We start from the raw sequence: 16,288 nt of genomic DNA, 5'->3' as shown, positions 1-16,288 counted from the left end.
TCAGGATTGTTTGAAATGCGGTTTTGTTAAACAACGGCTTAACTTTATAAACTGACTGTCCAGCTTTATCGATATGAAATGTAAAACACAGAGATGGATGGCCACACGAGAGTTGACTTTACGATCAAACAACACATTTATTATCTGCAAAGACTTGTCAAATAACTTATATCTGACCCTGGTTTATGGAGGATCTTCCCTAAATTACCCTGGTAATTGTATCCCTAAGGGATCTTTTGGAAAGAATTTCTTCAAGAAAAAGAAATGTTTTTCACTAGCCAAGGTCGTTCCGTATTGGGAATACGCCAGGTAGCCTTCGACCTCGGGCAGTATCCAAGACCTACCCAATACAGATCTTAGACCTCCCGGTTGGTGAAGAACGTTAACTCAAACCCTCAAGGGAAATTTAAAATGGTTTGAACTAGCGGGAGTTCAAGTTATCAGGGGTAGGGAAAGGACTGAAAATCATCTATTCATATACGGCCTACATTTTTATCAAATCTAATTATGGAGATGTCAAGTGAAATTGGAACATCAACAGAAACACTGCAGAAATGAGAACTTAGGAAATATGAAACAAATCAAAGCATAGTAGTAGGAGAGGTACAATGTGAAAGATGTATCGAAGCAAGGGTACTGAAGTGCTGGAGCTTACGGCTAGTTTTCATCAAGCTTCACTGTAGGAAAATTGTTAGCTTAACGCAATATTCACAAATAAAGGCTTGTGAAACATTGTTCAACATAAAGTTTATAAATCTGCAACGGGACTGTCCCTAAACATATGGGGTCAAGGAAAGTAATTTCTTCTGTTTAAATTAGTCTACTGGACGCGTTTCTCGTTTTTAAAGATAAACAGCCGTCTGGTGCGTAACTATCGAGGGTCTGAGCGAGAAAATTCAAACGAAACGTAGAAGAAATCCAGAGTTCTTCGAATAAGCGCGCGGGTGTTAATTAAAAACTTCAGTCGTCTAAAAGGGAGAGGCCGTTTTTGGGAGGAGTGGCCTTCATTGTGGTGGGGGGGGGGAGGGGTTTACATTAGTTTTCCTTTCAACAAACTGTCAAGAGGGCCAAGGGAGTGGGCCTTAATTCGAGTGAGCCCTTATTAGAGTGTGGGCTCATATCTGAAGAAATACCGTTGTAAGGAATAAAAATAAATCACTTCGAACTGAATTATCTGAGGATCTTTTCATCCTAAATGATCTCTTCACGTCCTCACGGCCGCCGCAAGGAAAAAACAAATTACCATTAAATATTAGTAGTGCAAAGCTGTTTTCCTTTACGCTCAACCGTAACCGGAAATAATTAGAACCAAAAATTCGAAGTATACCGGTAAACTATGACATAAACTATGACATAAACTGTGAGCTTCGCCATAATTACCTTGGTAGTTAACAAAACAGCAGAATATCTCTGGTGAAAAGTACTACTGACCAAAAACAATGGTGAAGCGTACCTCAGGTTTACCGAGTAACCTTTTCGCGTTCAAAAACTGCTGACTTTCAAAACTAAACTAAATTAATAAAAAAAACTCTTTCTTGTTGTGCTACGCATTTCTTGTCACGTGGACGACTTGCGCTTTCGTTAAAACGTTATACGTTCGAGCATCTTAACCGAAATTTGTCAAAAACCAAAAAGATATTGAGGGGGAAAACTTCAAAAAAAGTTCCATAAACTTCGACTGTAATGTGTTCAAGGTCTTTGCTCAAAAATGTATTTATGCGTGGTACTGGGACAAGCAGCTCAAGTCACATAACACTGATCACAATCAGTCTTTCCGTCAGTCCTCATTTCTATCTTCTTACTTGTTGAATGAGCCTGGTGCTAACAGTAAAGAACACAAACCTGAGGCAGTGCTTGTTTCACGATAGATTTCACCCTGTTCATGTCACCCAGTGGATTGTCTCCTAGCGACAGGATACTCAGATTAGGAATGGATTTCAAACTACACACTAAACCACGCAAGTCACGTTCATCAAAATTTGAAATACAAAGATGTCCCATCCGCAAGCTGGGAAAAAAAATAAAACGCTCAGTCAGTAGAGCAAAGCCACCTCTGAAGCAGAAAAAACCGAACACGAGAGTCATTAAAGCCGGAAATGTTTTGTTAAATCCTCCAAATAGTGCTTTCATGTCCTCCACTTGTACAGTGCTCCCCTCCCTCCCTATTAACCAGAGTGTCTTTAGAGACGACATTTCAGGAAGTGACCGACCAAGTGCCGCGGCTATTGCTGGAGTCATTCTCAAGTTCCCCAGTCTCAGTTCCTGAAGAGTCTTGTGTGTGATGCTACAAACCAGTTTGTGTTCTACTTCAGCACTGCAGTCATCAAAGTCAACGCTAAATTCGATGAGGTTGTTGAACCGTGGCAACAAACTAGCGAGCTTTAATACATCAGACGATGTTAACCAATTCCAAGAGATATAGCTTCCAAGACTCAACCGACACGTAAAAGGATTTGGTATTTGTTCCAGGCATTCCAAAACACTCTCATTCAATCGCTCCAATTTAAAACTTTCGAAACTCTTACAATCTCTAATTATGGTACTAAAACTGCGCACTGTCTCCTCGTTAACTCCTTCAGCAATGGATAGAGAGCTAAAGAATTTCAGAGATGACAGCTTTGGACACAAACTTGCGGAATGAGATGGGGCGAAATTCTCAGTGAACAGTTTGGCATGGTCATCACACCGCAACTTCAGTTCAGTGAAGTAAAACAGTGTCTGACCACTGTGAAAATGAAGGATGCAACGGAATACACAGAGCCATCTACATTTGATTGATTCAAATTTCTTTAAAAGTTCTTCAGCTGAGACAGCCGCCAAATTCTCAGTCGTTTTTAGCGGAATATAAAAGCATTTGAGAAACTCAAGCAACTCGAATAGCGCTTCATCATTGTTAAAAGGCCAGAGGTCATAGCACACCACACCACGAATTGAAACTTCATTTAAAATTCTCCGTTCCAGCACAATGTCTCTAATTAATCTTCTGTCATACGGCGAGAGAAAAATGATCCCCTCGGTGCAATTTAAACAATGTCTAAAAACTTCAGTTTTTGATTCAACTTCATTAAATGAATCGTTGACAAGGTTAATGAACCTCATCTGCTTGTCAGTGACGTCACATAGGGTCACGTCTGTCTCGCTCTCTTCATCAGGTATTGTCTTTGACAAATCCAGCTCTAAGTCACAGACTCTTACTGATGTCAAGTGTTCAAAAACTTTCACTGCTCCACCATCTGACAAACCACAAATAAACCGAAAGACATTTTCCAAGGACCTGCACTTGTCCAAGGTTTGGGCGCAATCGTTAATTTGACCGAGATTTCCTTCAGGGACACATCGGTAGGTTATATACCACGCTGCTAAGAACTCCTGTATGCTCTTGTGAATGAACGATACCATCCCTGCTGGTCGAATATTTTCTGCATACTCATTGACTTGAAGTAAGCCCATAATCCGACTTTCCTCACAAAGGATGGCATCGGACAGTTGATCGTACTCAAATACATGATCGTCATTTAAAAGACATTCTAAAGCCACCTTTCCGATTTCAGCCAAAATCTCTGTGAAATCTTCAACTTTGCGAAAGTTAGAAGAAGAACATTTCCCTTCATTATGATCCAAAACGTACTGGATGATCGCTATGTACAATTTTGTTTTGGAGTCAGGAGAGCTCTGTAGCTTTCCCTTTTTCCACAAAGTGCAAAAGAAAAGTAGAAGTAGCGGAACTCTTGCCAGATCTTCAAGGTCTCGCTTGTTAAGATGTTTCATTAGCTTTTTTGCTGGTGTTTTGCCTCCAAGGATTCTGATCATAAACGCCTTTCTGTCCTCTTCACTGAACCCAGTGATCTCAGCATGCACGTCCTTAAATTCTTTCAGCTCATCAGCTTTCGAAATTCGAGTTGTCATCAACACACAACAGTTCCTCAGTTTATTTCCTCTAAATATCTCAAATATTTCAGAGTTGCTTGCGCAATGATACTCGTCGTAACCATCAAACACTAGAAGAACCTTGTCCTGGTTCTTGGTGATGTAACCTAACAGGCCTTCAGTCAGGGTTGCGTCTTCGTCTGCAAAAATATGAGAGCCGTCTATGACATCTCTAAGGCTGCTGCATTTCGACACTTGTTTTAGATCAATAACAAGAACTATCTCGAACTTCTTCAAGACATTTAAACGATTTCTAATCTTGACTTCATAATCCACGGGCAAAGTTGCGTCACTTTCATCACTTGACGTGTCTCCACTGTCAGTACTTGATGTATAATCACCTTCACCACTCCACGATACTTCACTTTCCTCACCTGATGTATATTCACTGGAAGCTTGTTGAAAATCTTGAAGGGGCGACTCTGTGCAATACACGTTATTCATATTTTCTTTAGTGTTCTCGTCAAGTTTAGCCCAGTCCTTGGCTAGTTTCTTCACAAACGTGCTCTTCCCAATCCCAGTCTGCCCTTGCACGAGTATCCTGTTTGACGGCAATCCGTTCTTGTTTTCAGCGAGAACATCAGTGTAGTGATTCAACTCAGCCCGCGATGACCCAGCTGGGGTTTGTTCTTCCTTCACCCAGGACAGTCGAGTGTAGATCTGGTCAATGTTCACGGCCGATGTTTTGGACCACACAGAGGTTGGCACCTTAGCGGTTCTTATGTAATGTTCTGCAAGTTTTTGCCGACAGATTTTTACATCAAAAGTGTCCCCAGGAAGGAGGTCTGCTAAAGAAAAACAACGAATTGATGACCATAATCAGTGGTAACCAGCATACGAAAGATGGTAAAGTTCGAGTCAGGTACTGAAAAAGAGGAAGACGTTTTTTCGTTTTGCTACGATTTTTTTTAGGGAACTCAGACAAGCTCGTGGTAAGACGAAGAATGTCTTTCTGTATTTCATTATCGAGCTCATAATTGACTATATTTTTTATCTTATAATTTAAGCACATGATCCTTGCAATATGCAAGTATGCGTCGATCGACATATTTCCAAGGTGAATTCGCTCCATACAAGTTCCAGTAACCTGAGCTTATCGGTCTGTTTAAGCATCAATACATGTATCTTGGCTTTCTAATTCATCTTGTTTTGAGCCTCTTTCTTCTTGTTAACGGACTGATTTAGGAACTGCTAAAACGTTATTCCATTCAAAATACAATTGGAAACAAAGTAGAGGCGTTTTGTCTCTTGTAGTTTGAGGTTCAACATGTCTTATGAACAAAACTGATGACATCCTTATTGTAAACCCTTAGCCACTCGACAATTAAACTTTGTACCTCTTTCAAAGAATATGGTAACACTACTGGGTTTTTTTGTCGTAGATGGGCTTCCTATTTTTGTGTCTTCCTCATCTTTAGAGAGATGGCCGCTGTATAACTGTAAGTCCCCTCAACATGGGTGTCTGCTTTATTCAGATTTCACCGACATGCAATAATTCAATAACGATAATTTCCTATCAACTAGTATTAATAAAAATGATTACCATGTCTATAACAAATTTGTTCTGCTAAGTCTTTACGCTGCACGAGTTTATGCTGTAAAGCAACATTCAAATTTTGGTAAGTTGCAGCAGAACCATTCTCCTGTTTCCAGTGCATTAACATGTGGTATCCTTTGTCACATAGTTGCCTGTGGTTTTGCTCTATATCCTGAAGTTTTGGCTTGTTAAGCCCCAAGCGACGCCCAAGTTTCATCCACTTTTCAGCAATTTCGTTGCCTAGTTCCTCTAATTCATCATCTGTTGGTGTACCTTGTTTGACTAAAAAAAAAGAATAACTTTAATAATGACCTCAAAGTGTTACCTGGGTCTCTTAAACAAGATCAACCAATCAAATTATAGGAAACAGACAATGATTCCAACTTCAATCCGCTGTGCCAATCAGTGCTCAGCACCAAAGGAAGAAAAGATGACAAAGAATCTGCTCACTTTTGTAGGTGAACTACGTAACAATAAACATACAGAGGTTAGAATTGGCTCTTGGTGTTGTTTTCTTAATAACAGCTAAGTGCTCCAAGAACATTATTCATCAAATAAAAATTATTCCAAATCAATTAAACAAATGTTCTAAAGCAAAACTTCAGCTTATCCTCTCCTTAACAACATTATAACTACAATTAATATACATCGGCCCTACAATTAAAACTGCAGCAGATATTGGGTTATTATTTTGAGTTCAAAGTTTACCTAGTTTCTTAGCCCCTTGTCCATGTACTATTTTTGACTTTGCAAACTCAGAGAGGTGTCTTCTATAGCAGATTGTTTAAAAAATGTGTAATAAAACAATCACAGACTTTGGTTTTTGCATGACATCATAAATAGTCAAACCATGCGTCTGTGTTATCTGCCTCAGCCTTCGGCTTTGGCCGAGAAGTCAGATCTCAGCACTGATAGTTCATGTTAGTATAATTACTGTGCTGGTGATAACAGAGGTACAGGCACTCTGATTGGTCAGGGATTGCATCATATCTCGCTTTAATCACCCTGCACGAGGTGATTATGGCATGGGTGCAAAACTTCAAAATAGCTGCCTTGCATTTTGTCAATTTTACCAAGGAAGTGATAAACGCGATAGAAGATATTTTTACTTCCTTATCGCACAAGCAATGCTACTTAGTTTGGTGTACCACTTTAAAAATGTACATGAACTTTTTGCCTATTTAATCACATAAATCTGTTAAATTCTCATGAAAACTGGTTACTAAATTGCTTATTATTGGGAAAATATACATAAGACTTCACTCTTGAATGAGCAAATATTTGCTTTTCTGAAAGATGTAAGTAAAAAGATTGATTTGTAGCCAACAAGATTAATAATAACCTGCCACGTTCAGAGATGTAACTCTGGGTTGTTTAGGATCCTGGTTAGTGCAGCCTGAGGACAATTTCCTCTTTCCATGACTTATCCCTAAAAAAAAAAATCATTCATAAATCAATTCATAATATTTACTCCTGTGCATAGATAAAAAGAGATCTGACATCTATAGCCCACCATCTATGGGGTTTTGAAGATCAAATAAATATGTTATAGTACAGATTTCTGATGTCATTTTCCCTCAAAGTTACTTTAAATTAAGCATGTAGCTTCAAATTTGAAATGAAAGAATCACCTTGAAATTTTGCTTTGTTGTCATGTGCTTTAAGTAAAAGGGAATATTTTGACAAAATTTTGTATTTGCTTGTATTTACAAATTCATTTGAGGTAGATCAAAAGATACCAGTCAACTTATATTAGTTAGCACAAAACCTGTGAAAGTTCAATACTGGAAACCAAGTGAAAAGTTAAGATATCATCCCTTCATTCAGGGTTTTCCTTTTCAAAGAAAGTTGAAGTCGATGAAAGGGAAGGAGGCGGAGACAATTTGGGCCCGTAGCCCCCAACTTGAGTGCCGAAGGTGCGAACAACTAGGGGGTGTCTGGGGACATGCCCCCTGGGAAATTTTGAACATTTGAGTGCTCTGGGATGCAATCTGGTGCATTTTGGGTGCTTAAATTAAGCAAATGAACTGGCTTAACAACACAAGAAATGACAATGTATTTAATAAAATGCAGCCCTTTTCTGGCACGTTGATTGGCAATACCGGGCACATTACTTATAAATATACAACACTCGAATCGATCTTGCTTTCTGTAGCTTAGTGCCACTATCCTCTTTCTTTTTCTTGCTAGTACATTGTGAGGTCTGCACAATGAAGTTGAAGCATTGACAGTTGACTCACCTACAGTCTGAGTCTCCCGTCTCGCGATTCTCCGATTCTCCACAGGTGGCTGTGGTGGTCTGTTCAAGTGACAGGCTGCTGAGTCACGTCTGGTGACAAGGTCCACAGAAGGTAACTGCAGAGTATCGGCAACTCTTGAAGATGATGCTACAGGAGAAGAACTGAATGAAACGGATGGACCAGCAATGTCTTGTGGTGAAGGAGGATCATCAGGTATAACTATAACTTCAGTGATATTACCAGACTCCTCCTTTGTCTGACCACACCTATCTGTCTCCATCAGTAGAATAAGTGGTTAAATTTTCCCATCAGGAGTATAACATGCAAACTATTGGATTTCTGCAGAGAAATAAGAATACATAAGGATACAGTTTTGATTCTAATTTAGCTTTAGATAATTTCTTAGTGATTTCAAAATAAAGGAAGCTGCGACAGGCCAAGTATTACGGGAGCTTATAAATAAGTTCTCCTTTCTGGACAGGATGAAAGTTCCTCATAGGAACAAATAGTCCCTCCGTTCCTCCCTGGCATAATTCATCATTTTTATTAGTTTCCTAACAGTTTTCTGATATCCATTTCTACTCCTGAGTGGGGAGGAACACTCCGCCAGTGAGAGTAAAGTGTCTTACCCAGGAACACTCGTACAAGACAGTGGCTATGGCTCCAGACTCAACATCTTGATCAGAGTCCAGAGGTCAAATCACCAGGTGGTGCTTATGCACATGTATTAACTTCTTCTATTAAAAGTAGGGTAACTCCATTTGTTTTTTGGAAATTGTTTGAGACGATTAACTGTGTGAGGAAATAAATAAAGTGGCCTGAATTAAAGTAAATATCCTTTTGACGATCTTTCATGGAGAATCACATCATCTCATCATGTGAAATGAAATTCAGCTAAACCTTAAGGTTGACATACTCATCAATCGTTACAAGAAAATCCTTATGCAACGATTGGTGACTGTTTAGAATTAAACTCATATATTGCGGGTGTGACCACAAAGTAACATCAATGCTATTCTCTATAGACAAAATTTGATGTTAGGGCTTGTCCACAAGCCAACCAGGCTCAAAATCTGATAGTGCACTGTTAAATTTTTTATTTCTTTTAGCAACCTCTGGATGGATCAATGTCCATGCTTCAGAAATTGAAAAAAAAAAAAAACAATGGCAGCCATCTTCCACTGTGTGCGTAAGACTGCCTCCTGAGAATTTAGCATAAACTCTGAAAGACAGCGATTCTAATCTATTTAAATTATTCCTGAATTAGGAAAATTAGAATTGGAAACCAGGAGCTGCGTACTTTGAAACACCACAGAATAGTTATAATTACCTGTTTGAGAAGATCTTTTGTGGTTTTCCTCTTTTGAATGACTTTCTATAACTACATAACAGGCGGAGTTCAACGCCTGAAATTATACTAATTAATCATCCATCGCTGCTCTGTTTCCTTCGAAATATCTGAAGCAATGCGGAATTTGTGACCATTCATGTGTCAGTAGCAGGATCTAAAAAAAAAAACAACAAGGAAAATTCAGTATTTGAGTCAAATTGATTTTCAGACCATTGATTCCCACTTTAAGGTAGTTGGATTTTCTGCAACAATTTAACATACCAATGAATTGGAATAAAAGTGGAATACTTGAAAAACATCTTAGTTAAATTTATTTGAAAAGAGATATTTTCTACATAATTGACCTCAGCATAATTATCAATGGCATTATTATATGTAACAATCTGTTGCATTTAGACTACAAGAGAAAACATTTAGAAATAATGTAGATCACAAAGTTAAGAACAATTATATTAATCTATTCTTGGTATTAATTAAGTTACACATCAATAAGCTTCATTTTATCCATTACAGCCCCACCCACCCCCTCCAAGTGTAATGGGTCTGCTGCAACTATTCTTAAGTCTAGGTTATGGGGTTGGGGGAGGGGGCAAGAAGGGGGGACCTCACATACATATGGCTCCTCACTTAATCAATTAAGGAAGAGCTATAAGAGCTAATCACAGGAAAAGAAAACAATTGAAATGTCCCCTTATGAGCATTAAAAGCTGGTGTGTTGTAGGACCACCTTTAGTGTTTGTGTAATAATATCGGTGATGACATAATCTAATTAGTATGAGGCACGTGGGTAATGCTGTGTAATGTATATAGGGCAAGTGTGCGAGAGAATAAAGGTAGCGTTGCAATGCGGATTCCGTGTGGTCTATATGTTTCCTACAAGATACTAAACCACCCCACTGGGAAATCCTGTCTGCCTCCACCCCAAAGCCATGTGCCTTTTGCAATTCTCTCCTCTATTTAAACATGGTTGGCCTTAGGTTCCCATCATCTCACAAAAAATTGAATATAAATATTAATTTATATCAAGTGCTATGAAAATATAACAGACTTTTGCCACTCACTCAGTAGCTGTCACAGGTATATCATTCAGATGGAAAAGATTAGTGGCAACCCCTTACTATGAAACATCACATGTAACCCAGTGTAGCAGCATAAAAACATTTCTAGTTTAAAGATGGCTAATCCATATTTGTCATCTGTGCCTGTGGAAAGGGAATTAGAACCTCTTCTCGATCAGGTGGGGAATTTGAACCCGAATTGTCAAGTCCTTCCAGCAGAGTAAACATATCTTATTTTCCTAATATGAAGTTGTTTAAACAAAGTAAAAAAATTCATTTTCCCAAGCTGCAGATCCTTCAAAAGAAAAGGTTTACGCAAAAGTCACTAAATTTGCCTTTCCCCCCCCAAAAAAAAGGAAAGAAAAGAAAACAATCAAATCAAGTACTTGGACATACATAAGTGCAGGCAACTTCAAAAGTTCAAACTCCCAGGGGATTAGCGGGGGAGTGGATGTTGAAGATTCAAATTGATTATTTCTAGTTTCATAACTTAATGGAAAATTGTACTGGTTTCCTGTGAGTGGGTCATGCAGGTATATACAAGCCTACTTATGAACCATGCAACTCCAAGTTGAACAGAAATTTCAATTATTTTAAAAGTAGCATAAATTCTATTTGACCTCAAAATACACTGCTGGAAATTTAATGCATCTGCAAGTCTAGACCATCATAATTTCCTGCTTGCTATTCTAATTTACCTAATTAGTATATACTTTTAAGTAGATACTGTTTAAAAACAGTGAAGAGTGTTGAAGCCCCGCTCTGATTGGCTTAACTCAAACTCTGAAGATCCTTTGAAACAGCTTATACCCAATTTGCACCTGAAAATATTGTAATTGTTGCCAGAGTAATATATGATTTAAAATCCAGTTTTTGTGCTTTATTATCTCCTTGTTTCAGTATAAACAAAAACTATTCACCTAATTAACTAAAGTAAGTGCTTGTTACTCAATGTGCTGATGATTTTGTAAGCAAAAATAAGAAACCTATCCACTCAAACAAAAAGTAATGAACACAACAGAAGTATAATAATAAAGTTGTCACTTTCTAATGATGCATACAAGATTGTAATGTGAGTGTTCTTTCACCAAACAAAAATTACAAATTTCGATTTTAAAACAAATCATGTGACTCTCTTTCAAAGATTTCATGTTGATTTGCCGGCAAAGAGTTTACTTGATACCCCAGGAATCACCTACCAATTGGGGAAAATTGTGAAAAAATGAAGTGGTTGAGACATGTATTCCTTTATTCCTAGAGAGAATTTCCAGTGTTGGAAAGTGTCCAAAGCAAGTTAACATAGGAAACAAGGAGGTTATAACTTTATTTTACACTAATCTAGGTAATTAACAAAAGCAGCAGTGTGCTATTTCAAAATAGCACACTGTACGCTGCTGTAGAAATAATGTCTTAGTGTGAGATCATAACACTAAAACTATTTGTGTGCCACTGTATTGCACTCAATATGTGAGACTTCAGTCTCAGTGCTCTCCCAACAGTGCCTAAATTAATAGAGATTGACAGTTCAAACTTAACATCTCATGCGATTCGTTTAATTTGTACAAGTTTTTTCTTTGTTCTACATGTCCAGTCATGTTATCATTTGCCATGGAAAATTTAGAAAGAGTTGAATTTAGAAAGAGTCTGATGCAAAAGGTGTTCAGGCTGGTTTTCAACTTGTTTTCTATTTTTTTTTTTTTTTTTTTGATAAATGGTCTGGAGTATTTATTTCAAAATTTGTTTTTTTTCAAATGGTCATAAACCTCAAATTAAGAAAAAAGTTAATTAAAAAAAAAAACACTGAATGAAGAGGTGCAACAGCAACATAGATAATCTTTCCCAGATAATCTTTCACTCCCCAGAGTAAAATTACCAAAGAGAAATTTCTCCTTTTAACCCTTTACTCTGTAATATCAGTATGTATATTCTCCATACTGTTCTGCAGACATTTCCTGAGGTGCTGACAAGGAGAATCTGTTTAACAATCAAGAGCTTCTCTAGTGGCTGATCATTTCCTTTATTCTCCTGACCTTAACCCTAACCCTAAAAGATACCCTAACCCTAACTTTTTGACCTGATTTTACGTTACCCTAACCGATTTGATTGCTTAATGCCAAAAAGTGGATTTTTCCGAAAAAACTTGCTTCTTTGTTAACCCATTAACGGCCGCAGCTTTTGTGGAAAACCGTGTTTTGAAGCTAGTCCAGCAGATTTGGGGTCACTGTTGGGGTTTTAAAAGCTCGAACTTACCAAAAACCACTTGACAGCTCATGCACTCGACGGCCTTTCGATCCAAATGCAAAATGGCGGCCTCAAAATCTCGGGCACGCGCAGAGAGCAAAATTTCGACATAGTTTTTGGGTTGAAAAGTCACGCCCCACTTACGACTTCTGCTTTTCTCTCTTTCTCCTGCCCTTTTTTTCCCCTCTCCTTGCCTAAAGTTTCTCCTCACTTGCTGGAAATTGAGTAGGCTTCATTTTGGTGTAGAGATTTTTCAGAAACTACTCATTATTTTCAAAGCACATGCTCGGAAAGGTAGGTGGGTAGTGAAACACGATCTTCGTGCAGATTTTCCAGTCAAAGTGACACGGTTTTTTGGCTATTTCTCCAATCTCCTCCACTCAATTGCGCTCATTCTGGTATCGTCTGCAAGATATTTTCAACCCGTTCAAGTACATGCTCGAATTCGTGCTCCAGAGTTAAAATTGATGACGTCACAGGGCGTAGAAAGAGTGTGGGTCCCCATGGGCGCATACGGGCGCACTGGACGTTAATGGGTTAATGTGTGATTCAGGGGTGATATTGTAAGGAGAAATTAGATGCAAGTCACTCTTAGGAGTCAAAGGATTAAGTAAACATAAAACTATTTACTTTAAAAGAAAAGTGATCTGAAAAAGGAAAAAAAACTATCAACTGGTGGACATGGTCAGATTTATCATGAAAATCTCATAGCTAAAATTATTACAGGCTATCACATGATTTTGAATGCACTTTTTGGTATAAATATTAGAAAGGGTAAAGTTTCAGATGAATAAAACTGTATAAGGGCTTATGCAATTTGTAGTCTGAAAAATCAATACATCTTATTTAAATCAAATTACTCAAGAAAACATGTTCATACTTATTAATACTAGATAAATTATGAAAAAAGGAAAGCATAAAAACAAAACAAGCGTGAAAAATTTTGCTTAATAAAATATACACGAAGATCTCTCCACCCATTGGCTAAAGTTGTAAAATTTTAACTTTTACATGACAAATTACTTTCATCTGTGAACTTGGAAGTATTTGAAGTAAACATAACTATTCCCTGAAAATCACATTCAATTATGAAAGCTCAGCATCTAGAAGAACCCAATCATTATTTTGAAACCTGAGACACCTACTCTGAGCACACCTTGAACAAGCTAAGCTTTACTTTGAACATGCACTATTTGTTAACTGCATTTGCAAACCAATTTGCGTCCTAAGTTACATGAGATCTACACTGTTTTCTAGCTAATCAGAAATGAACAGCTTTTCTCGTGTCTATCATTTTTATCATGGTCATGCATGCATCACTGTCAGCGACATCAGAGTCGGTGCATCACTGACAGTGACGCATGACCACTATAATTCATATACTTATAGATCTTGCAAGTAAAAAGAACAGTAATTAAAGTAGTTCTGCTAAAACAAATCTACACACTTAGGAGCTCTCTAATGGGTGTCTGAGAAACAATAATTTGTCTGACCAGTAATAAACTCTGACCAGGTACATTAAAGAAAATGTGGTTTTCGTCATGTTTATATAGCTGGAGAACAGTGAGATAGATCAGAAAGCAGCTGATTGACAAGGCAGAAATCTGTCTAAGATGCTACGAAATATTTTCCTTTAATCAACAATGCACAGAAAACTGCAAATCTTGTCTTTAAACGTTATTCAGTGAAGGTCACTTTGTCCTGACAAGTCAATACAGAGGATATCTAACGCGTAATAAATAAAAATACAGCTACTGTTCTGTAGATTTATGACATATTCACTACGTGAATATTCTTCCCACTTTACACTTGTGTTCAAACATGATTAATGATTTAGATTCAGACAAGTTGTAGAAGAGATAAGAACGTTAACGTGAGCTCTACTTGGTCAGCATGCTTAGAATAACAATTTAGGAATAACACAACAATAGGAAAAAACATCTCAGATATCTTACTATACACTTGATCCTGTGGGTTTCATGCAATAAGTATGTAATTTTATGTTATGTGGTTTCACAGTAATTTGTGAATAACTAAATTTAGGAAGTCTTGTCGCATTGGCTCTCCATTAGGCACAACATGTAAATGTTCAATTAAGATACTTCTTTATTTACGAACAGAGTCAGAGCTGTAGCATTAAATTCAAAAGCAAACATAGCGAGGGCAGCAAAAAAGCTGTGATTCAAACATGTCGTTAACAACATCCTAAATGTATCCACAAAAGCGAAAGAGAAGGCAGAGAATTTTTTATTCAGTAACGAAATCGAAACTAAATTTGCCTCAAAGGCGGAAGTTTGCTTTACTTTCTTAATTAGACGCAAACTTTACTTCAAATTTACGTATGCAGACGCCGAAAGAGATAACTATCTGAGTGAAACCCTATTTAATTACACATACCTTGCAGCTTTGACTCTTCCTAAAGAATCCACACGTAACGATCACCTGTTCCTCGTATCCCAAGTAACGAAATCACGATTTACTTGCAAGTCCAAACACACCCATCGAGAATACTAGCTCCAATCTCCTACGCGATAAAGTCAGTCCGCGTTGCTCCTATCTAACTTTGTTCACTTCCTGTTGTAATCTTGACCTTTCCTCTAATTTTGATTGAATGTTTGTGTACTCGTTTTTGTTTCAGTTTTGACAACACGTTTATGATGAATCAGCTCTTCAAGACTTATATGGCTGGTTGTTTACACGGTTTTACGCAATCAGTGGGCACTAGGCTTTCTGCGCAAGAGGTTTGATTTAATGAAATAAATGTCCTTCCATTGCAAACTTTCTGCCCTCTTGACACTGGTCACAAAAATGAATGTCCCGATAAAAAGGTTTAGCTAAATTTAGGAATCTTTAGAATACGGGTTTACTAAACAGCGACTAAACTTTATAGCTTGAATGTCCAGCTTTATTGACATGAAATGCAAAACACAGAGATGGATGGCCACACGCGAGTTCGCTTTACGATCAAACAACACATTTATTTTCGGCAAAGATTTTTCAAGTAACATACCTGACCCTGGTTTATGGAGGATCTTCCCGAAATTACCCTGGAAACTGTAGCCCTAAGTCATGCGGGATCTTTTGGAAACCAACTCGCTAAGAAAAAGAGATGTTTTTCACTAGCCAAGGTCGGTCTGCATTGGGAATGCGGCCCGTTGCCTACGACCCCGGGCAGTATCCAAGACCTACCCAATTCAGACCTTAGACCTACCGGTTGGTGAAGAACGTTGAACTCGAACCCTAAAGGAAATTGAAAAAGGCTTGAGCTAGCGGCACTTCAAATTATCAGGGGTTCGAAAAGGACTGAAAATGATTTATTCATACAGAATACATTTTTATCAAATGTAATTACAGAGAAGTCAAGTGAAAATGGAACACCAACAGAAACACTGCAGAAATGGGAACTTAAAAAATGAGAAACAAAACAAACCAAAGCAGCAGGAGAGATAAAATATCAAGATGTATTGGAGCTAAGGCACTGAAGGTACTATATGAGGTGCTGGAGGTGGGGGGTGAGGGCTTACATTAATTTTCTTTTCAACAAACTGTAGCTTTATTTTGACCAGATCGTCAATTAAAAGACAAAAGCTACAATATCCAAGTAGACAGAAATTCAATAACTGGAGGGGACTTTACGGAAAGGAAACTATTTTCCTCTACTGATTATGTTGTTGTTGAAACTGAAAACGTTATGAATAAAGTGACAGTAGGAATGGATTTCTCTTGTATCCTTACTATTTGCGAAAATGAGGAAAGAGGAGGCTTAGTCAAGAGGGCCAAGGGCATGGGCCCTGATTCGGGTGGATCCGTATCAGAACGTGGGCTCATATTTGAGGAAATATCGTTGTTGGGAATAAAAATAAATCACCTCCCACTGAATGATTAGAGGATATTTTCATCCTGAATGTTCTCTCCACGTCTTCACGGCAGTCGC

At 38.0% G+C, this 16,288-nt stretch overlaps 1 protein-coding gene across 1 annotated transcript; it reads right to left on the bottom strand.

The window, feature by feature from the left end:
* Window positions 1-112: 112 nt before the first annotated feature.
* On the bottom strand, window positions 113-15,039 carry LOC148736179 (uncharacterized). Its single transcript, XM_088752341.1, has 6 exons — window positions 14,752-15,039; window positions 9,035-9,209; window positions 7,705-8,043; window positions 6,807-6,893; window positions 5,471-5,746; window positions 113-4,715 (listed from the first exon to the last, which is right to left on the bottom strand). The coding sequence occupies exons 3-6, from the start codon at window positions 7,982-7,984 to the stop codon at window positions 1,822-1,824; spliced, it is 3,537 nt and encodes a 1,178-aa protein (XP_088608467.1). The 5' UTR covers window positions 7,985-8,043; window positions 9,035-9,209; window positions 14,752-15,039; the 3' UTR covers window positions 113-1,821.
* Window positions 15,040-16,288: the final 1,249 nt, after the last annotated feature.

Source organism: Stylophora pistillata, chromosome 3, assembly GCF_964205215.1.
Source record: "Stylophora pistillata chromosome 3, jaStyPist1.2, whole genome shotgun sequence".
Lineage (NCBI taxonomy): Eukaryota > Metazoa > Cnidaria > Anthozoa > Scleractinia > Pocilloporidae > Stylophora > Stylophora pistillata.
Note: the sequence above shows the minus strand (reverse complement) of the source record. Positions and strands in the feature narration are given on the sequence as shown.

What these genes read in the sequence shown, in the direction of transcription:
- LOC148736179 (XM_088752341.1), bottom strand. Translation starts at nt 7,984, where the DNA reads ATGGAGACAGATAGGTGTGGTCAGACAAAGGAGGAGTCTGGTAATATC. An exon ending in TACATCTCTGAACGTGGCAG is followed by an intron (nt 5,747 to 6,806) that starts GTTATTATTAAT and finishes CTTTTTTTTTAG; the next exon opens with TCAAACAAGGTACACCAACA. An exon ending in ACAAATTTGTTATAGACATG is followed by an intron (nt 4,716 to 5,470) that starts GTAATCATTTTT and finishes GTTTTTCTTTAG; the next exon opens with CAGACCTCCTTCCTGGGGAC.